General features: G+C 24.1%; 1 protein-coding gene across 1 annotated transcript in view; it reads left to right on the forward strand.

The window, feature by feature from the left end:
• The first annotated feature begins 679 nt into the window (after positions 1–679).
• The window catches only part of LOC136977826 (glutamate receptor ionotropic, kainate 2-like), a 42490-nt gene continuing 19815 nt past the window's right edge, over positions 680–23354 (forward strand). Inside the window, exons 1-2 of the mRNA XM_067273406.1 lie at positions 680–752; positions 20277–20487. Of these exons, the coding sequence (XP_067129507.1) occupies positions 20409–20487 (79 nt within the window). The 5' untranslated portion in view covers positions 680–752; positions 20277–20408. The remainder of the gene's footprint in view (positions 753–20276; positions 20488–23354) is intronic.

The raw sequence follows: 23354 nt of genomic DNA on the forward strand, positions 1-23354 counted from the left end.
GCTGCAGGCTTATTCTTAACCGTTCAAAGTAAAGATTTTTAAATAAATTTTTTTATTTATATTTTTAAGAATTGAAAATATCGATTGAATGCTTCTAAAAGCTACACGAATTTAAAATGCAATTAAGCCCCATTATCGAATTAAGAGTATTAATTTTTGGCATGTTTGTAAGAAATGAAATATTACACGTCCTATCTGTGTCATAAGTGATATTTTGATGTTATAGAACGACCGCTAATTAATTTTCTGATCGACATACTTGCAAAAGGTAATTAATTTCTGAGAGCAGAGCAGATGTTCATTTGATTCCTGCACTTTGACATTTACGATTGATTCTAAGCTTCACGTTATAGCAATTTATAACGCTTTATTTTTATTGAAATTTGTATGATTACAACACTTTGACAGCTCACATTCATAAAAGAAATATATTATAATATTTAAATTTTAATTTCACTCTATATTTCATAAATTGTTAATTTTATATCCAATTTTACATAATGAATATCTTCGTCTAATACTAAAAGTTTTAAAGATTTATTTATTAAAAATCTATAAAATTGGAAAATATTTTAGTCAATAATCTGTACGGAGAACGGTATAATTTCTTTTTAAAGCTTTTTATTTAACTCAAAATAATAAAAAATGAGTCGTGATCATAGATTTCCACTTCTTTCAGAGAGGGGGGAAAAGGAAGAAAAAAGAAAATTAATGGTTCTCAGCAGAATAATTTCCAAGAATGTTCATGAGAGGTAATTACTAAAGCTTTTAACTGGTACTCCAATTACTTTAGTTCCTATAGGTTAAAGATTTATATACTGAAATATAATTACAAATAAAATAAAATAAAATAAAGATTTTCTCCTGTTGACGCTTATCTTCGGATTTTTGAAATAAGTATAAATTGAATACAGGAAAAAAAAATCGTTAAAAAATAAAAAAAATCGATTATATAAAAAGTGTTATTTTATTTTTATTTAAAGTTTACTTAAATATATTAAAAATGAAAAATTCTTTTTTCGTAAATAGAGAAAAAGTTACTTCTTTTCATATGAAAAGATACGAAACATTATCCCTGAGGATTGAAGTACAGATGATAAAATATTTCATCCCATTCAGAATATGAATTATTTTTTCATATTAAAGAAAAAAATATATATTTTTCTCCTTTTTCTTTAAAAAAAATTTAAAAGAAATTTTACATTTTTTATTGCTTAAAAAAATAATTAAAAAATGATTTACGAATCTAAGTTTAAACTCAAGCAATTCAGAAAAGTTTTTATTTAAATAATTTAATAATTGTTTATAAGTAATCTACGTTTATTTAATTTTATTTCTAGTAATCGGTAATTCGTAAAGTTTAGCTTATAATTCCAAATTTTGAAAGTAACATTAATTAGTTTCGTTACTTAATAATGTTAATTTTCATATAATAATAATAATAATAACTTTCTGAATAACCCTATTATTCTAGTCAAAGTTGAAAATTAAGTCTTAAATATTTTTTGGTTTATTATTAATTAATTTCGACTAAATATGACCTTTTTATATGTAGGAAATTGTTGAAAATGAAAAAAATATTGCATATAAGTGTACGACTTTTTTCAACAAGAAACAGTATATTCACTTTTTAATTAAATTTTTGTTGGTTGGAAGGGATGCTAGCAAAATTAAAAGTAATATTTTATCATTTTCGTTATTAGTTTACACAGCATCGCGCATCATTCTCCATTTTTTAAATTAAATATTAAAAATATAAATTTTATTTTAAAAAAATAACATAGAAACCCAATATTTAATGTGTAATAACCTTTAGCTAACACATGTCAGTCGTCCCCCCCCGCGAAAAACCAAAAACATAAAGAAAAACATTTGTTATAGTATTGGTTTATTTGTTAGATTTTGGCTATTTATATAGCCTATAGATATAGGCTATTTATATATTAAATAATTAACTTGAATTACAGAAAGAGTTTCCTATACCAATAGTTTATGTTTATGATGATTATTGATAAACTATTGTTATCAATAGTTTGCATTTAATATATATATATATATATAATATAACTCCAAGTAATTTTTCTTTCCAATCAGGTGAATAACAATATGATTTAGTTATTTTCGCTTCTAAAAATAATCAATATAGCTTAAATATAATTTTTTTTTCTTTTCTATGTTTAAACAGTTGTTTTTATCTACAAAATTTTTAAATAAAGTTGAGAAGATTCAAATCCTATTTTTAAAAGTGGTTTTGTGGCAGTGTAACATTGCCCGATTTAATGCTGTGCATCTGTTATCCTACATAAATCTTATTACTCTGTATTGGCAGCTTATAAGCTTGTGGTGAATGCAAAACAGTGTACAAAAGGTCAAGAGCGAATTAGTGTCTCGATCTTCCATTCTTGCTATTCATTGTTCTTTAAATTCTAGTTTTTCGTTTTAATTTTTATTGTGAAACTATATTTTTAATTCAATTTGATATATATCGATTTCGGTTCTTGATATTCTTTATTAGGGGTTGGAAACAAAGAAATTATCTTATTATAGCAGACATTTAACTTTAGTTTAATTTGAAGAATTGAAAATATACAGTAGAGCATCGATTATCCGACTCCCCGATTAACCGAATTATCGGTTAACCGACCGCGTTCTAGTCGGCAAATTCAAATGCCCGCTAGTGATGTGGCGCTAAAATATTTGGTTATGTCTTGGCTACTTTAATATTATTTTTGTTAAATTTTTGCATGTTTTAGCTGGCAGCACTGGCTCGACCATGAAGGGAGGCTGGTATTTAAACCAGGCCTAATACACTATACTAATAATGTACTTTTTTTTATACTTTTCGGTTATCCGACTTTTCAGTTATCCGACCAACCCCAGTCCCCAATTAAGTCGGATAATCGATGCTCTACTGTACTTTCATAATACAAATCTAAATCGAAAAAATAGAATTTAAAAAACAATAAATAGCAAGAATCGAGACACTAATTCTCTCTTGACCTTTATATATATATATATATATATATATGTGTGTGTGTGTGTGTGTGTGTGTGTTTCTTCCAGTACTTCCAGTAATTATTTATTGATTGTGACATCGTTACAATGCCGGGCTGCAATTTTTAAACATATTTTTAATTTATTTAATTTAAAATATATGCTTTTCATCTGAAATTAGTAGTGTTTTGCCGCTGTACATCATACGTTTCCTGATAACGACGAAGTCATGCCGGTCAACTATATAATTCCATTCAGGAGAAATGCTTGAATTGAAATCACGTGATTACTGGTCTAGGTTGGAAGTTTCCATATAGCTAATTAAGTCCTCCTGTCCCTAACCTTTCTTAACTTTTATATATAACACCATTCTCGAAATTAAGGAAGGACAGACAGACAGACAGTGGAAATGTATAGGTCTACAAAATTTTCAAATTGCAGCCCAATAAGAATTCTCTGTAAGGCTACAATATACAAATATGTGAGCTTTGTGTAAGTTACTTTCGTATATTTAGTCTTAAAAATATATTGAGTTTGTTTTTTGGAATTATACAAATATGTAAATTTACGTTATTTTTTGTTTTGAATTTTATTTCTAATCGTCTAACCCGGGGAAAGTTTTGTTCCACATTTTACTTAAACTCTCTTAGGTAGGTGAAAAATTTTCTATATCAGTAAAGAATAGATTGATTGATAACTATCTTCAATTATTTTAAGTAATTTAATAATGCATTTAATTATTCAACATTGGATTCTACTTTCATTTTAATTATTAGTATAATATCTATTATCCAACGCTAACAAGTAAGTATCAGGTTTAATCATAGCAACAACTCAAATTTTTGCTGTTAAATAGCTTTTATTTATTTTTATAGTAATAATAGAATAGTGTTAAGGGAAAAAATAATAATTTCTGTTCTGTATTTAACTTTCTAAAATGTAGTAATTTTATTTATTAAATTATCAAGTGCTTATTCCAAGATACAAATAAGAAAAGACCCAATTGAATGAATGTAATTCTATTATTTAATAAAATGCAATTTGGTCTGCCACAAATTTTAGAATGAAATAAAAATAATGGATAAATAACAAGTCGCTTGCATTTATTGCTATTTCATCAAATGATTAATATTGTCGAGATATTACGCATAAATTTTTGTAGTTGTAATATCGAAATTTATAAAAATCTCTAATAAATCAAAAATACTTGTAAATATTCTTTTGCCTCTAATTAGAAAAAATATAATACTAATTTAGGCGTATTCTTCTCTCAGTTTGTATTCTGGAGATAAAATAACAATCGGTTTAATTACATAAACGAATATATTTTCATATTTTTTATATTCTAAAAATATGGTTAATTATATAATAACATCAAAAGTTATTGAGAGAAACATTAAAAATTTAAATTATGTTCATAGTTTGACTTTTAAAGATACAAATTTCAAATTAAGATACAAATACAATTAAGATACAAAAAAAAAATAGGAAATCTGCTAATTGTATATTTACTAATATTAAATCATTTCAACTATTAAATTTTGAACACGAATTTGATGTTTAAGGATACGATACGTGTTTGTAGACGTTAAGAATTTGATAAGACTATGTCATTTAAATAACTTATAATGTGTTTAAAGACACTACAATTGGTTTTAACTCGCCAATATTATTAAACACATTACTAATTATTTTACGTTTCTTGTCAGCATGTAATATGATATTCAGTGTAATAATGTCAGAATGGATTAGAAAAGCTTCTTGTTAGACGAGATAACTTAAGTAAATCAATAAGATTGTTCAACTAGAAATAACCCAGACGACATCTGTCCTCCATAATTTGTCTTCTGAACCCATTACAGTGAGTAAATATAATTGAGGATATTCTCTGTTGTCTTCAATCATCAGTTAATTTTCTATGTTCAATTCAAATATAAAATTAATTACTTAGTTACTTAAATACATATTTTATACTTAAATCTAGACTTTAAAAAGTAGAAGCTTTTGTATATGTATATATATTTTTAAATTTTAACTCAATATTTATTAAATAAAAATTTTGAATTAAAGACACTCTTATGTATTGAAATTCGAATATGTAAGATTTTTATTAAATATATTTTTAAAATTTTCATACCGTTAATTACATTTAATTAGTTATTATGGACTAATATTAACATCCTCCAACCTTTATAGAGTTTAATTATGGTAATTTATAATTAGAAAAACTTATTCTATATCTATTTTAAAAAGTTAATAATTTAACTTAGATTTGAATGCTTAAACTTTCAAATAATTGTCAAATTCTCTGTGTTGTTATTCACTTTTCTTCGAAAATTTAATTTGAAATATGGCTTAAAAGTTTGATAAATCTTCTTAAATGTAAAAAACTGTCTCTTAATTACTTCTATCAGTTCTATAATTCCTTATAATTCTTAAAAACAGAGATATTTTATTGTTTGCTGCATCATTTTTTACTTTATTCTACAATGTTACTTTACGTAACTTTTGAACTTGTTTCTATAGTTACAATGACCGAAAGTTCTGTTATAATAGCGAAACAATGCAGTAAGATATAAAAATTACAATTATAAAATAACCGGATAAGATCAGTTCAGAACTATAAATAGATCTTCAACTTTCGCCTATGTTGTTCGATTATACATATGGACCACTCTTGTTCGTAATGGTGAAATTATGGCCGAGTATAGGCTGTAACTTTGCGTTAACAAATCAATCACTACAATTCAGTTACGGTATGAATTTAATTAACATTTTTCTTCAGTATACTATTTTTTTTTATCATACAGTTTGAATAAAACATCGTACAGATGGAAATGGTTTTTATGCAATTTTTAGAAAATTTTCGCTCCAAAAAATTTGAGACAGAAATTTTTTCAAAAAAGCATAAAAATGGAAGAATATAAATTGATGATATGGAATAAATTCACTTTAACTGAATATTTTAGCCATCTGATAAGTTGATTGATAAAATATTTTGCTCATGTTTTAGGTAAAAATCTACTTTATATTTTAAAGATCGTTTTTGCCATTTTATGGTCAAGATTATATGCCATTTCAAAGATTAATTTGCTCGTATTTTTACTAAGATATATAAAATATAACTCATCAATCAATCTTATATCTACGTAAAATATAAGTAAAATTTTCGGTCTAAAAATTGACAGTAATTTTTATACGATTATCATATGTTTTTATTTATAAAAATTCTTCAATTTTATTTTTTTCTTGTATTTTATACATAATATTTATTTCTAGTTTATAATATAAATAAATATTTTATATATATTTTTAATTTTCTCAACTATTTTAGTCTTTTAAAATATTTAAAAACTTTAATTAATACAGGTATATCTTTATTATTCAGTTTCGTGTGAAATTTTTTTCAAGTTGACGAAATTATATTTAATCAGTTTGGTAAACTATTTTGATTTTATATTTAAAAATACGTTATTGGGCTGCAAATTTTATATTGCAGACCTATACATTCCTACTGTCGTCTGTCTGCCTTTCTGTCCTTTTTTAGTCTCTGAAAAGGAATTAGATTAAAATCGAGACCAGATATGGACTGACCTCTTCCTCATTATTTAGAGTATGGGATGCTCTGGAGCTTTCACAGGAACTCTGAAAGTGACTAAACTAGACTCTGACGAAGCATGAAAGGTAACAGGAAATTATCCTAACCCGCTTAACCTTTTTTTTCTAGATAGATGAGCAGCACATTTGGCGAATGACAAGACCCTTCTATTGTGTGCAAGTGTGTATTTAGAAGACATGCCTTAAACATTATATTGTAATCACATTCAAAAGGGGTGAAAAATCTAAAAACATTTCTAAATGACTCCTTGAATCATTGTTTCTCCAATACTATGTTGAATTATTTTATACTGAAATTTAATTTAATGTAAAATATCGCGTACTCACAAAAATAATTTAATGTCTCACGAACATAAAATCAGTTAAAATTTCGATATTTTTTACGATTTACAATCATCTAGTCTTTACATAACGAAGTATATTTTAATTAACTTAAATTTATTTAAAAAATTCTCTTGACATGTAAATATTTTGCTTAAAATTAATTGATCTAATCAAGGTACCTCTGAGATATAAAGTAAATAAATAAACATTTAATACACATTAAAACTTATCTATAGCAGTTCATCCAGACCTATAATCTTATGTCCCTCATGACATTATCTGTCTGAAATTATTACTTTATAATTTAAAAAATTTCGAGCGCTTGAACTTTTTTGTATTCTATTTTTCTCTATTTGTTTATTTTTATTATATATTTTTTTAATCATTTTACAACATTAATTTTATAAAGTAATTATATTTTGTGTAAAATCATATTCTTAGAAGTTTAAATAATCGCGATATTTGAATTTATATTGACAATATTTATAAATTTTAATTAAATTCTTAACTTTTATTACAATTTTATGAAGGAAAAATTTATTGCAGAATTTTTTAAATTTAAATTTCTTTTTAAAATATTCATAATAATATAACTTTTTTTTTAAAGCCAGATGAACTTTCCTTTTGAATCTTCAGTAAAGAGCTTTATCATATTGCTGGATTTTTTATTTCTTTTTAATCAAAATAAGAAAAATGGAAATGCTTTTAATATCTTCACAACGAAATTGTCTTTTTTTTTGATATTTTCTTGTAAATTTAATAATGCACTTACTTAATTTTTTACTACAAAAAACAAATCTGAAATCTTAACTTTTTATTTCTTATAAAAAATTAAAGTTAAATTATATAAATTAAATCTCTATTTATAAAGGAATTAAATAAGAAAAATCCGTATCATCAATTATTCATTGATATCAGATAAATAAAAATTTAAGGTAATAAAGTAATAACTTGAAGTAATTTTTTCATTAAAATAACATAAAATAAAATTTAAAATTTTTTAATATAAAATTTAGTATTTTAATTCAATTTATAATTAATTGGAAATTGGAAGAGGACTTTAAAATAAGATTCAGGAGGGTTAGGCTAAATGACAGAAGATATCAAGTATGATCAGAAGTTTCGCATAAAGCTGATAAGCGTACTGTATAGAATTTTAGTTAGGCTGTCCTTATTTACAGTACAGAGACATGTCCTCTTATCAAAAGATGGAAAGATAAACTTAATGTTACCGAGATGAGAATGCTAGAACTGGTATGTGGTATTGATAGAAGGAAAAAAGATTGGAGACGTTATGCAAGCAGGATTGTCAATGAAGATTAGAGAGTCAAGAGTAAGTTTGTATGACCATGTCACGAGAAGCAGTGGAATTATATGGAAGGAGGAGAATGTTACAATTATTAATACTGTATTAGGAAAGAGAGGCAGAGAAAGTGGGGGATTATGTAGCATAGGACACGAAGGAGTTAAGATTGAACGATGTCATGGTAGTGAATAAAGCAGAACAGAGAAACGTATCCTCTGCAGTAATTCCACTTAAATTAAGATTAATAACAATGAAGAAGAAAAGGATTAATTTTATAATTAATTATTCTTATTATATCATTAACTAATATGTTATAAATTTGTATTAACTTCAACTTCATATTCTGTAATTCATTTTTTAATCTCTCTAATTTAATTCTAAAAAATAAATTATATTTATGATTTGTCTATTTTGTTTTAATATTCAAAATTTTTCGTAATTTTTAAAAAATATTACTAAATTTAAAATAATGAGAAAAAATGAAACGAAATGTTTAAAATGTGCTATTAAATTTAATAGCTTTTATAAAAAAAAACAATAGCATTAAAGTGTTTACATTAGGTTATCCTATTTTTAAGAATTGTAAAAATATTCTAAATTTTTTTTAAAAAAATATTTATTTTAAAACAAAATTTTATAAAATTTAAAAGTTTTAAAATAAATTTATGTCGTTTTTCTTTATTTATATCTTATTGAATAGTATAGTTTCATGCAAGTTAAATTTAAAAGTAAATATCATTAGAATTTCTTTTAAACTAATATTTTAAATATATTAATTTTTATAAAATTGTTTATTCAATTTATTTAACACTACGACTAAATATAAAAAGTTTGAAATAAAGATCATAGCAAGGAAAAAATTTTTTTTAAAAATTAAATTATTATTTTTAATTAAATGAGAAAAAATTTGTTATTTAATTAAAATATTTAAACATATAAAGTAAAATGATTAAAGTAATTAACTAATCAAAAACATTTTTAAGTAATCTTGTAATTAGATTTAACATTTTGAACCAGAACTACTAAATTAACAAGAAAAATCTTTAAATAATAAATTATTCTAGTATAAGATATACCAATAAATGAAGACGAAAGATAATTACTCCTCATAAATCTTTTATTACACAATTTATTAATCGACATGTTTATAAATTATTGACATGAAAATATGTTTATGTTCATAATAAATTTACGTGCATTTTTTTCTGAAAGTGTTAGATATTTTTTAAAAATTTTAACTGAAATTCTTTATCTTACCCATCGTGGGGTTCAAAAAGGTCTACAATAGAGACGTTCAGGTAGTAAAAGGTGGAAACCGACGTGTCTTGGTGAAACAGAATTTATCAAACACACTTCTTGCTATTTTGAAAATTTCTGAGAGAATAATCTGACAATTTCTCTGACAATTCATTGAAAATTTCTTAGACAAGTCGAGTCAATTCAGACTTCACCACTTTAGCTGACCTGTCCAGTGATATGTTAGTAAGGAACAGAAGATAAAAATCATTATTTAAATGAATTCAAAACAGAAAATTTATATACTTTTTACCATTAAGTTACTTATTTAAAAAAATTAATTAAAATTTATTTCATATAACAGTAATTTTAATATAAAAATGAGAAAGATAGGAAATTGTACAGTAAAGCAAGATTTAATATAAGTACTAGTCACTTTTATAGCAAAATGTTTCTAGTAATAATTATATTTTTATCAGTAGTAGTTAGCAGTTTCGTTCATTTTCAATTCCCTCTTCTATAGTAAATATGCTAAAATTATAAAATAAACAGTAATATTTTCATTCTAAACACAAACCACTAACGTTTAATTTGGAAAACCCTTGGAATCTACTTGGCACATAATTGTAAAAATTAATTAACTTAAATATTAACTTTTACATCACTTTTATATTATTATTATAACAATGACGTATTTAAGTTGCGTTGTAATAATAATAATTTTATAAATTGTTCTTAATACTTATTTTAAAAATATAAACTAATTTTATTAAAATATTATTATTAAATTTCATTAGTTTGTTTGATTTATTGTTTGACTAATCGTAGTTTATTAATTAAATAAGTTACAGGCCACTTATTTCACTTTGAAAATTTTAAAGTAACAAAAGTATTGGCAATTAAATAATTTTTTTCATTAAAATTTATAAACATATTTTAAATTTAACAATGATATTATCATAAATAAACTATAATTTATGCACAAATAAATTACTTAATTAATTTGAGTTAGAAACAAATTAAAGAGAATTACATTAATCAAATGCTTTTATATACTCTGATGATTAGATATTTAAGATAAATATGAGATAATAAACAGAAAAATATTTGTATAAATAATTAAAATATGTAAATATTTCCAACAAAATACATGTTTTTTATTATAAAAGAAAGCAGGTGGCCATATTAGAGACAACTATTGTTATTTATTTTCATTAAGTTTTGGTTAAATACATTCTAATTAAAATACAATTAGGATTAATTCATTTAAGTTAATATTTGCTTCCATTTATTATATAATTAATATATATTTTTTAATCTTTACAAACGAGTTACATTTTCCAGTAAATACACGCATAAAAATATCTGTTCTATGATGTTAATTACTTAATACCTTACGTACTCGTGATATTAACTAATATACTGCAGTTTTTATTATTCATAACAGCATCAACAGCTATTAAGATACATTATTAAGTAAGTAAAAATGTGTTTAAAAATTTTGTTTAAAATGTTTAAATAACGTGGTTTTGACATTCACTTTTAATCATGAAAAATAACAGTAGTAGTAGCAGTAGCATCTTCTAGAACTTCATGTATAGATTAAGTTCTTACATGAGAAAATTTCAAATTACTAGGCATATTACTAGATCTTCTATGCTATTAATAACTCTTGCTTGAAGGATTTTTAAAAATCTTTCAAAGAACTCTTTTTGAACTACTATATTTTTGACAGTAATTGCTCCTTTATCTTCTACTAAATTAAGGAATATTTTTTTATTACTATTATATTTAACCACTTTTAACTAAACTTAAAATATAAATTTTAATAAATAAAAATGTAAAATTTTTATCGAAATATATAAAATAATATTAAAATTTTTAACGTTACATCAAAATTATGCAGAGAAAATTTTAAATAATTTTATTTACAATATATTAAACATAAACTGAACAATTTTACTAAACATTTTATCAAGAATATATCAATATATATATATATATATAAATTCTAAGAATGATTTTATCATAAATAAATCGATAAAAATCTTTACTTAAAATTTTAAACTTTATATATTCATATTATTTATCCATCAATCAATGAAATTATCTGTGAGAACAAAATCTAAATCCTTTTGCTCCTTGGAGAAATTTTGATAAATGATGATGAATTAAGTGGTTGTCATAAATTGTCATAGGAAATGAATGAAACAACAAGATTGCATGTACAGAATTTTAACTAAACTTTTATGAAAACAAATTGCTAATTGAAAAGTAAAAAGTTTAAAAATTTAATAATAATAATAATTATTATTTTTTCTTAATCTTAATTGAAAATTTAATTCGTATCTTTTGTTTTTTTCCTTAAAAGAATAAAGGGATGTTTTAAAATAAACAATGTACTTTTTTTATCAATCCTAAAAGAAATATACTGTAAACAAAAAAGAAACGATTTTCTTTGCTAAGGATTTAACTTAACAAGGTTTGGGAGGATCTGATATTCGGTGAAGGATATTTTAAATTCTAGTGTATATACCGAGGTTATCGGTGCTAACGGTTTAATACAGAAAATGCGGATTTTTTTTTCTATAAAAATTTAATAAAAATGTTTTTTTTCCTAAATAATTTTTAAATTTATGCTGTAATAATAAGTGAAAAAAGAAAAATGCAAAGATCTATGGCTACATTCAAAGAATATGGATTGTAATTATGTTGGAGGATGAAGGAAGTGAGGTTCTAATGATTGATTTATAGTGGAATCTTTATTTAATGCATCGCCATTCGGGTTCAGATGGCAATCAGATAATTTACTACCAAACATTTTATATTGGTAATAAAATGAGGGTTGAAATAAAGTACAGTACAATATTTACATTAGATTATTCTAAGTTTTGAAGTTAAGATATGTTTTATGTTTTAAAATATTGAAACTTCTTTAACTAAATTATAAATTAATAAATTTTATTTTACAATAGCATTTCAAATTCTAATTTAGAACGAAAATCTGATGCATTTTATAAATATATTTTATTTTCTTTTTATCAAAATTTTGGACAAAAATCAAAATTTTAATAGAAATAACTTCTATGAATAAATCATTTTATTTTAAATTTCTTTAATGACTTTTCTTAAATGATTTAGTCTTCAAAGAATTAAAATATAAAAAATTTTTAAAGTTGATTATTCATTTCTTAGTCTAAAAAAAGACATTTATAAGAATTTCCGAATAAATTATACAAAAAATTTCCTATAATTTTTAATCAACTTTCATTAAAAAATCGATCGTTTATTTCGATTTAATTCAGAAATAAAAAACAAAAACTTGATTAATTGACTAAACTTTTACATCCCTGTTTGTGGCATGTTAAGTTAATGTTCTCGCTATCATACAGTGTAGATGAAATCAATCAAGTTGTCAGCATCATTAGAATAAAGAGAGAATTTTCTATCTATTTTTATGAAAATAATAAGTACAGTCAACTTACTAATTGTTTTTTTCCCCCTTCAAAACTTCAATTTTTGTATATCATAAAAATTTAAATTATTATCATATATTATTTAATTACTGCTTAAAAGATACTTTTACTATTAAAAAACTTATTTCAATTTTTAATTTAAACATTTAATATGTTATTATGCACTAATCTGTAATTACTTTAACACGTTTTTTGCCTTCAAACGACTATTATAATGAAAATGACATTTATATTTTATTTACCCACAAAAGCAGCAATAAATATTTTATGTTTATTATATTATATATTATTCAGATTAAGATATTTTAATGTTTTTGCCTCTTGTAACACTCTTTAATTTAATACTAAACCTTTAAAAGTAAATGAATATTAATTATTTAAAATGGTAGCTCTCTCCCACCCTCCTCAGTCCACAGGTTCGTAGGGAGCATGCTATTCCCCTAATATTTCCCTTTCCATAGAGTACTGTTTGATTACATAGTCCTCCTTTTGACTGTAATCAGACAGCATTCTGTTCTGTCTCTCACTTTCTTCTTTTTCCCTCAATATGAAGTGATGCACATCAGGATAAATGGCTTAAAACATTCATACTATTTTTTTTTATCTTTTAATTGTTCCTATCAGTCTAACAATAAGTTAAATATAAAACATTCTTAAATATTCTTCAGTGCTTTAAAAATAATTACAAATAGTAATTTGTAACTAGTTCTTAAAATAATGTAAAATATTTAATCTACATTTTCTAAATAATTTGTTATTAAAATTCTACCCATAAAGAACATACTGTATATAATTAAGAGAAATATACATGCATATAAAATTAGGCTATATATAAAAATTTAACATATTATAAATATTAAAATAGAAATTATTTAAATTTTATAGATAAAATTCAATTTTATATATTATATTGATCTCATAACAGTTATATGAATACTAAAGTTGCTATAAAAATTGTAATCATAGTTCAGAGAATTTTTGATGGCCACATTCTATCGCAAACTTGACATTGAAAAGTTTACACCGGAATTTGGAAAGATTCCTTCCAAAATATTAACTTAAATATGTCAAAATAAATAAATAACATTATCATATATACACTTTCATTCAAAATAATAAAATAAGTATGATTTAAGATATTCATTTTAATAAAATTTTATGAAGTTTTGAATTATAAAAAGTGTACAATATGCCTTTTTTTATGATAATGCGGATAGTTTAATTCAATTTTATTTGATAGACATGGCGATCCAAAAATAAGTCAATTGAGGAACTGAATTACAGATGCAACTGTTAATCGTTCTTAAAATAATTTTCAATAATATTTAAGTTTAAGGTCATCTTATTTATTTACTTATAATAACAAGTAGTCTATACTAAAGATTTAAAATTGTCAATAAAATAAATAATGATATTTTAGTCATTGCGAAGGTAGAATAGTTAAATATTAAAATAAAAATGTAAATAAATTTCCAACAGTAAATTATTAATGAATTTTTTTTATAAATCTTCGAATTCAATTGTAAATGATATAAAATAATGAATATTTTTTCGGAGAATTTATTAAAGAAACGTTCAATAATAAAATTCATTTTAAGAAGTAAACTAGCATCTTTTATTTCATCAAGCTAACAAATATCTATTTAATTTTGCTTTAATTATTATTAATAAAATGTAATATATCTTTGCATTTTAAGCATAGACGTGGTCATATTTCTACTTATGCATAGCCCCAGTTCTGAATATCACTCCCTTAAGCAGAAAGACTGCGTGTGAAGAAATGCATGCAGTGAAGCCACTACATTTCTTCGCATATTATCCTAAAAGAAAGCAATAAGTCGCCGATTCTCAGAATCTTCTGATTGAACAAAGAATTGCCAAGATTTCAGGAGAAACGTTAATCTATTGTATCCTACCACAGACATTTTTGGCCTATTATGATTCTTTAAACTTTCGAGCCATTTGAATGGTGGTCCAGATCTAACAAATAGTAAATTTTTATATACTTTATCTAAAAATAATAAAAGCATAAATTAAGTATAACTATAAAATATTAGAATGGAGATGCTAATACAGAGTGTCTTCAATATTCCAATCTGGACCTATTCAACACTTACAAATAAATTAGAAGATTGTTTAAATAATTGAATTATGTGTAATAAAAACGAATATATTATTAAAAAATTAATTACTACATTTAAAATTTGTTTGTAAGAATTAGAAAAATTAAATTTAACACACTTCAGAAAGGTGTTTTTCAATTAAATTAATTAATTACTTAACTTTCTCTGAATATTCTATTGTAACTTAGTTCTACAGTAAATATTTAAATTTATTTATTACATTACATATTCCAAAACATGTAAAAATTTTTAATATTATATTAATTTATAACAAGTAGAAAACATTTTAATTTTTCCAACAAATTTATTTGTTTATGAGATTTCTCGAATATGAAATTTAACATATAAACATTTAATTTAATCATCTAGTTATAATTAAATTTTATATAATATATTTTTAGTATTTTTACCATATTACTCAACTCTAAACTGTTGATTTATGTGTTGAATCTCATGAATATATTAAGTTTTTAAAGGAAATATTGAAGGTAACAAGCGATATTTTTATCTAGAAAGTATAAAGAACAAATAGTTTAGTTATTTCTAGAATTTGCAGGTTGATAATAGGATAAGTAAAACTTAGAATCAGCATGTTTTTACAAAGTTAGACGTGTAAAGCAGTGGAAATAAATTTTTGAGGCTAGAAGTGACGTTTTACGGTAGCAGTGTGGAAAGTAATTGAATATGGTGTATCAGAAAGTTCACGAATACACAAATATTCTAAGAATAAGTTTAATAAGGTGTTTATTGCAAATGGCGGGGATAGAGTCTAACCCCGGGCCTTTGGCTAGATCTCCTCAGGAGATTGATCGTGCAGATATGCAAAGTAAGAGGCGTGGAAGACCCCGGAAAGGTAGCGCGAAAGTCTTAGAGAGAGGAGATGAGTTATCAAATCTGAAGAATGGTGAACAAGAACAAATTGTAGAAACCCCTTCTAAAACTAAAAGTGGGATAGTGAGAGACTCAAATATTCAAGACTACTTTGTATCGGCAGCGGAAAAAGAAGAATGTGAAACGGAAGAGACTCAATACACTTTAAAAGGAATATACGAGTTGATTCAGGAAAAGTTTGTACAGCTAAAATCAGATTTAAGTACGATAAAAGCAGAAGTAACATCACTAAAGAAAGAGAATAGAGAATTGAGAGAGGATTTGGATAAAGCCGTCCAGAGAGTGATCGACCTCGACCAGATAGTTAAGTCTGGCAAACAACTGCAAGGTAAGCTGGAGTTTCAAATTGATTCTTTGAGAAACGAGAAGGTAAAGAACAATATTATAGTCCTGAACTTTCCGTTCAAGACAAGCGATCTCACGGATGAAATTAATTATTATATTAAGAACGACTTAGGATTACCTGACTGTTTGCCTGATGGTGTGGTCAGTGTGTCAGATGGAGAAGATAAATCTATTGTGAAAATTTTATTAAGTTCTAGCTATGAGAGAAACTCGATTTTGCGAGAGTTTTGGAAAAAGAGGTCAAAGTTATCCGGTACAGGAAAGAGAAAGTTTCTATTTATAGCAGATCTATGCAAGAGATCCAGGATCAGAAGGAAAAAATTAACTTTAATGATAAGTCAAGAAAAAGCTAAGGGTCATAAAATAAAGGTTAGAGACGATTATTTCATAAAAGATGGTAATATTTTTACGTATGATTTAAATCTGGAAGAAGTAATTCAGATTAGATATTTTTTATGAGTCGCCAGACTGTTGATATAGAGAGGTTGGAATTTGATGTTAATATAGTTCACTCCATTGTTTATGCAGACGATATTGTGATAATCGCCCCCACTGCTGCCGCTCTACGGAGGAAAATTCAGCAAACAACTTTATATTTTAATAAATTAAAATTGAATATTAATCCGAAGAAATCGGCTATCATGGTGTTTAGAAATGGTTCTAGGATTTCAAAGAAGAACATATTATTTTATATTAATAAAGAGGAATTAAAAATAGTCAATGATATAAAGTTTTTAGGGTTAATTTTGACCCCTATGCTGTCCTTTGAAAAACAAGTCAGGGTCTCACTGGTCAAGGCAAATAAGTTGATATGAAGTTTAGTAATGCTATTTTCAAAAATTAAATTGAAAAACATTCAAACTTAATTTAAATTGTTTTCAGTAATTGTTAACGCAACAAGCTATGCAGCCCCTATTTGGTGTTTGCCAAAATATCAGAAGTTAGAGACGATTCAACTAAGTTCATACGGAGAGTATTTTTACTGGACTATAAATTCCCTGGAAGCATTCTGAGATTGGAATTGCATAGATTTAGAATGACGTCAATGTTGGCTAAGTGATGCGTAAAAATTTTTAATGAAGGTAAGAGAGCGGACAGCTGTTATTTAGCCTTTTGAACCAATTATACTGGAAATCATTACGTTCAGAATCGAGAAAGAACTGGGTAAGTCAACTGACTAGAATAATCAATAATTTTGGATTCTCGATGGGGCCGATTATACACCTTTCGGAGATTAGTGAAGAATTATGTAGACAGCTTACTAGATGCGTAATGGAGAATTCATTGGTACTGGACGCGGAGGATATCCGGTCACGAAAGATGCCGAATTCATATAATATAATACTGGACTACCCAAATATCAATAATTATAAGTTACTTAATCTCCCCTTTGGTGTTAGGAGGTTCTTCGCCCAGCTTCGCCTTAATAATGATGTAATAATGATTGAAAACAAGATTTATATCTATTCTAAAAGTGAATGGCCGAGGTGTCGTGAAAATTTCTCTAAATTTCTCTAAATTTCATCTGGTCTGTGGATGCGGAAAAGCAATAGTCCTAAGACAAAGTTTCGATTTAAAATTTTTTAAATGAGTGCTCCTCGGAAAAAGAAATGTATTTTTTCTTTCCATGTGGCTAAGTTAAATCTATATTACTCAACTCTAAACTGTTGATTTATGTGTTGAATCTCATGAATATATTAAGTTTTTAAAGGAAATATTGAAGGTAACAAGCGATATTTTTATCTAGAAAGTATAAAGAACAAATAGTTTAGTTATTTCTAGAATTTGCAGGTTGATAATAGGATAAGTAAAACTTAGAATCAGCATGTTTTTACAAAGTTAACATTAAAGCAGGGAAATAAATTTTTGCTCTTTTATTTTTCTAAAGAGAAAATCACCAAACCGTTAAAATTTACTTGAATTTTTCCTTTGTTTGGACGAACAAACACCCGATGGGAACTAGTAACTCTTATTCTCCTCTATTTTCCTGTGTAAGTTTCCAACTTTTATCTAGAAAATATTTTTCTTTTTAAATTATGAACAAACTTACAAACAACAGCTTTGTTTTTCTTCAAATATTTTTCTTAGGTATAAAATTTTTAATATTTTTGCATTATACCTAATTAAATTATTAAATAAACTTTAAAATGTAAAAGATTTTTGTACATATGTTTTTATTTTTCCTTAAAAAAATAATAAAAATAAACATATAAATACGAATTTGCTTAAAATTACATTTAGAATGACAAGTAAATTTACAGATTTTCTCAAAAAGAATTTGAATACATTATTATACTTTTGAAGATGTTTATTATATAAATAATAACTAATAAAATTTAAAGAAATCCAATAAAAAAAATAAATTAATTTTTTTTATATATTTCTTTCATAATAAGAAAAAGAACTTCGAAATAATCTTATGTAAAAGTCGTAGTAAAATAAAAATTCATTCAATTTTATACATATTAAAAAAATAAGTAAATATTTTATGTAATTGTAATCATATAAAATGATGATTTAACAATATATAATTATGAATTAAGATATACTTATACAGTACACACGCTGCACGCAATGTCAGAATACATTTGTATGCATTTCATAAAATTTAATTTTATTTTATAGAATATTTTTGAAAAATTCAATAATTTTTACTATAAAAAAACATTGAAAATACTAGTATATATAGCATTCTTTTGAGAAATTCTCTTTATTGTTCTCCATAACAGATGGGATCTGTTTCGCAACTATTGACCTGTTTGAGTATCACATTCTTCCCACTAAAATAATATGTTCAGGATGTATATTTTTGAAAAATGTTCGTATTTCTTTGTAAAATACAACTCTTTTTTTATATATATTACAATATAAATTAGTAATATTTTTAGTATAAAAGAACAAAAAAGTAAATAAATAAAATTTTATTACGAGTTGTATGCTTAAAGTTGAATTAAACTTTTAATAAATTCATTAGATACTTAACCAATAATTTAATTTTTATAATCTAATCAAATGTTAAGAACATAAATTATAATTTAATACTTAAATTTATAAATAAAAATTTTAATGCATTAACTTTATAATATTGCGAATTTGATAAATGTTTTATTTCTATTTTAATAAAAAAGTGTTAATAATAATTAATAAGATCATAAACAAATTATTTTTAATCATGTTTATTCAGTAGCATTTTCGAAATTATTTTAATTAAATTGATTATCAAACTTTATTCTTAAAATAAACTTGAGTACATCACTTTCTCTAATATTAGTATAATTAGGAGATTTTGAATTTTAAATTATAATTAATTATTAAAAGATATTTACATAATACAATTTTTAAAATAATTTTAAAATTTCATCAGAAGTTTACCTAAAATAATTTAATTATTAATACCTTGTTGATTGCCAATAATATTAGTGAATATGCATGTGTTTAATCTGGAATATTTACGAAAATAACTATTAAAATTCGAATAAATTTTATTTTTATTTACAAGAACAATTGATTTAATTAATCAATTAATTTTATTTTATAAATTATTTATATATAAACGGATTTTTCTACAAATTTTCCATGCTACATTATTTAACGATTAAATTCATTTAATATAAAAAAATAATGAAAGATAATAAATTTAAACATACTCGAGAGAAATTTTAACAAAATATAAATTTTATAATATTAAAAGTAGAAGGAGAACAACAAAAAATTTAATTAAGTCCTTTGAGAAGTTTATTTTATAAAGATAAATTTTTTGGCAAATTTTATCTTTAAAGAATTATAATTAAAAAAATAATAATAATAAAACTTAAAATAAATAGCTTTATGTATTTTATTAAAAAATATTTAAAGTTATCTTTATGTTAATAACCAGTACATTGAAACATTTTCTTGATTTTTATAACTGTTAAGTAATGGTGAGAACCCCTCTTTTACATTTGGATTATTCCATTGTTACAGGAAAATCCCGCCAGAGTGCCTGGTGTCTGCTTCAACCTGGATGTGGCTCCGACCATTGCTGTTCATTTCTCCAATCTGTGGTGGTGAGTTAGTCACAGGTGTTCTCAACGTGCTTATCCAACTAGCAAGAATATGGATAAACTTACGCTCCTCTGTCTATTGTCTTTGACTGGATTAACAACGTCTACTTTACCGGATGTGATACCTATAGGTAAGTGTAAATAACTATTTAAGTAAAAGATTTACTTACTTTTATACTCTATACGTATTCTAAAACAATTTTTAACGTGTATAAAACGTTATAAACATGACGGTAATTGTGCAGATCGATTCTGTTTCAATTTCGTGTCCAGTTTGCATGGTAAATATATAGTTTTTACCAATGTTATAAAGTGCTAATGAGACTCTGGAAATTTATTGTCACATTAATCTTGGTCTTCTTACAAATTACTGCAATGTTTACTCATTAATAAAAATAAATTTTCGTATAAAAATAGTTTAGTAGGTCAGAGAAGACATAACTCTTCTGTCGTGTGTCCGCGATGTGGTATTGGAGTTAACTACTAGAGGTTAGAGGTGTTTATCGACATCTTCGATCTTTGGTAAAAGAAGACAAAAAGTAATTTGAAAGAAGTCAGAGTTCAAGTTTAGTTCGATGCGAACTTTTGTATTTGATTCAAATACTATTAACTAAATTTAATTGTACTTTAAAGAGAATAATTTACGTAGAAAAATAATTGTTGCCGTTTCATTTTTTTCTCTCTAAAAAAAAATTGTTTTATCTTAAAGAAAATCGTTAAAGACATCTAATGAACACATACAAGTTGTTAGAATCACTAATGTATATATATATTTTTGCCTCTATTTTCTGGCAGATTTTTGTAATGTAAAATAGAAAAGTGCTTATTAATGAATATATTAATCAATGCTCACATTCTCACGATGCCTTATTCCGCTGTGGAATTTTAATTAAGGAGATTATAATTTTTTTTTCCTCCGTTAAAATGCGTGAATAAATTTATTTAGAAAATAACTTGATGGAACTTTTCGCGAAATTAGATTTCATATTTAATGTACTTTTCCTTTTCGAGTTCGACTTCATTAAAAAGTGCTGATGAATATGATTTTTAGAAATTTTCAAGGAAAAAAAAAAGGGGGGAAAGAAGAAATTTTAAGTGACTGTCGTTTATATAAAGTGTTTTCTTATTCCTTTCTGAATTTTAAAGAGAATTGTCTGTTCTTTCTTATCTCTTTTGCTATTTTCAAAATGAATCATTTTTGAATATTTGATTTTTTTTTAATATCGAGAATCAATTTTCAGATAGTTTAATTTCAAGTTGGATGGATTTGATTCCTTTCATTTTATCCATTCCGAACAAATTACTTTGTTACTGAGGAGGAAGAGATAAGAAAAAGCACTTAAGTAACCTCAATGCAATTTTCATTAAAAATGCAATTTCTTAAACTCAAACTTATGGAAGCTGCTTTAATTTAAATCATTTCATTTTAAATAATCTCTTTGGAATAACACACACAAAAAAAATTGAATTAATAAGATTGAATTACGTTATTTTTATATGCAAATATTGTAAATATTTATTTATTTTTTCAATTAAAATGGAATGGAATGGAATATAGAAAAATATGTTTTTATACACTTTTTTATATATATATTTTTATAGAAATATTTGCGTTATCCTTTTATATAAAGATATAGGATGAGAAGATATAGAAGATAAAAAAAGAGAAAAATATATCTTGATGGGAAAGAAATAGAGGTTCTTAAGAAAAGTAAGGAGATAAAGTAAAGAGAAAATAGTCATAACAGATTAAGGATATATAATAGGGTTTCAAAGGTCAAAATTCTTATATCCTACACATTAATTTAGAGTTTATAGCTCAACGTAGAAGTGCAAAATCTCAAAATTTGTTGAGAAAGCTTCCCTTCTTATTAAAGTAATACATTTTGGTATATTTCGGTATTATTTGAAAATAGTCACGTATTATAAAATTTAGAAATATTTTAGTATATAAAATATAAAAAGAAACTACTCTAATTTTACTATTTATTGAACTATGATGGTTTTTCTTTCAATAATAAAAACACAATGGATAAAATAACTTGCTTATCTTCATTTATTACCGTTTCTAAAATAGAAAAAATATATATTTAAACATATTTTTTTCCATTAAAATTTAAGATATAAAACCCACATCGACCACGTTTATTAAAAATATTTAATTTAATTCCAATTTTATATATTTTAATGAAGCTTTTTTCCCTCTGTTCTTTACAGTGAAATGAAATAAAATAAATGAATTTTGCAATTATAAAATTTGAGTGTATTTGAAATTTATGTTAATTTTTCACATGATTTACATTATTTACATGAATTATTGGAATATTAATCATAATTAAAAAGTAATACTATTAAATAAAATTTAATTAACTGTAAATTTGCTTTAAATTCAAAATTATGTTATAATTTCAAAATTCCTCTAAACAATTATTGAATATGACTAAATTATTATATAGAAGTAATTACTTAACATTAATAGAAAAGTATTTATAAAACTAATTTTGATAATTTCTACATAAAATAAATTGTAAATAAATGAATAAATTTTAAAGTTTTAAAGTTATATATATATATATTTATTTATTTATTCAATAATTTATGTAGAGACACGTAGATAGAAGAAGAATCCGCATGACTTTCGAACAAAACGTATATAGTTTTTTTCATAACAAGATCATATTTTATTAAATAAAACTGTTCGGTAGAAACAAATTCTATCAAAGAAAATTTAAATATCTCAATATAAAATTATGCATATAAAGACATTTTCAAAACACTGCCTCCAGCACTGTAAGAAAAAAGGACCTCATAAACTCTTCTAATAGAAAGCAAATAATTACAAAAATGATCAACGAAAGTTTAAATATTTTATTAATATTAATAGATTAAATTCTCACAAAATTGTTATTTGGTTCATAATTTGTACATATATTTATAGCATTTACTAATGATAAACCTCGATAAAGCGCTTACATAAATAGAGCATCCTGGTGAATAC

The sequence above is a fragment of the Centruroides vittatus genome, unplaced genomic scaffold (genome assembly GCF_030686945.1).
Source record: "Centruroides vittatus isolate TY-2023 unplaced genomic scaffold, ASM3068694v2 contig_476, whole genome shotgun sequence".
NCBI lineage: Eukaryota > Metazoa > Arthropoda > Arachnida > Scorpiones > Buthidae > Centruroides > Centruroides vittatus.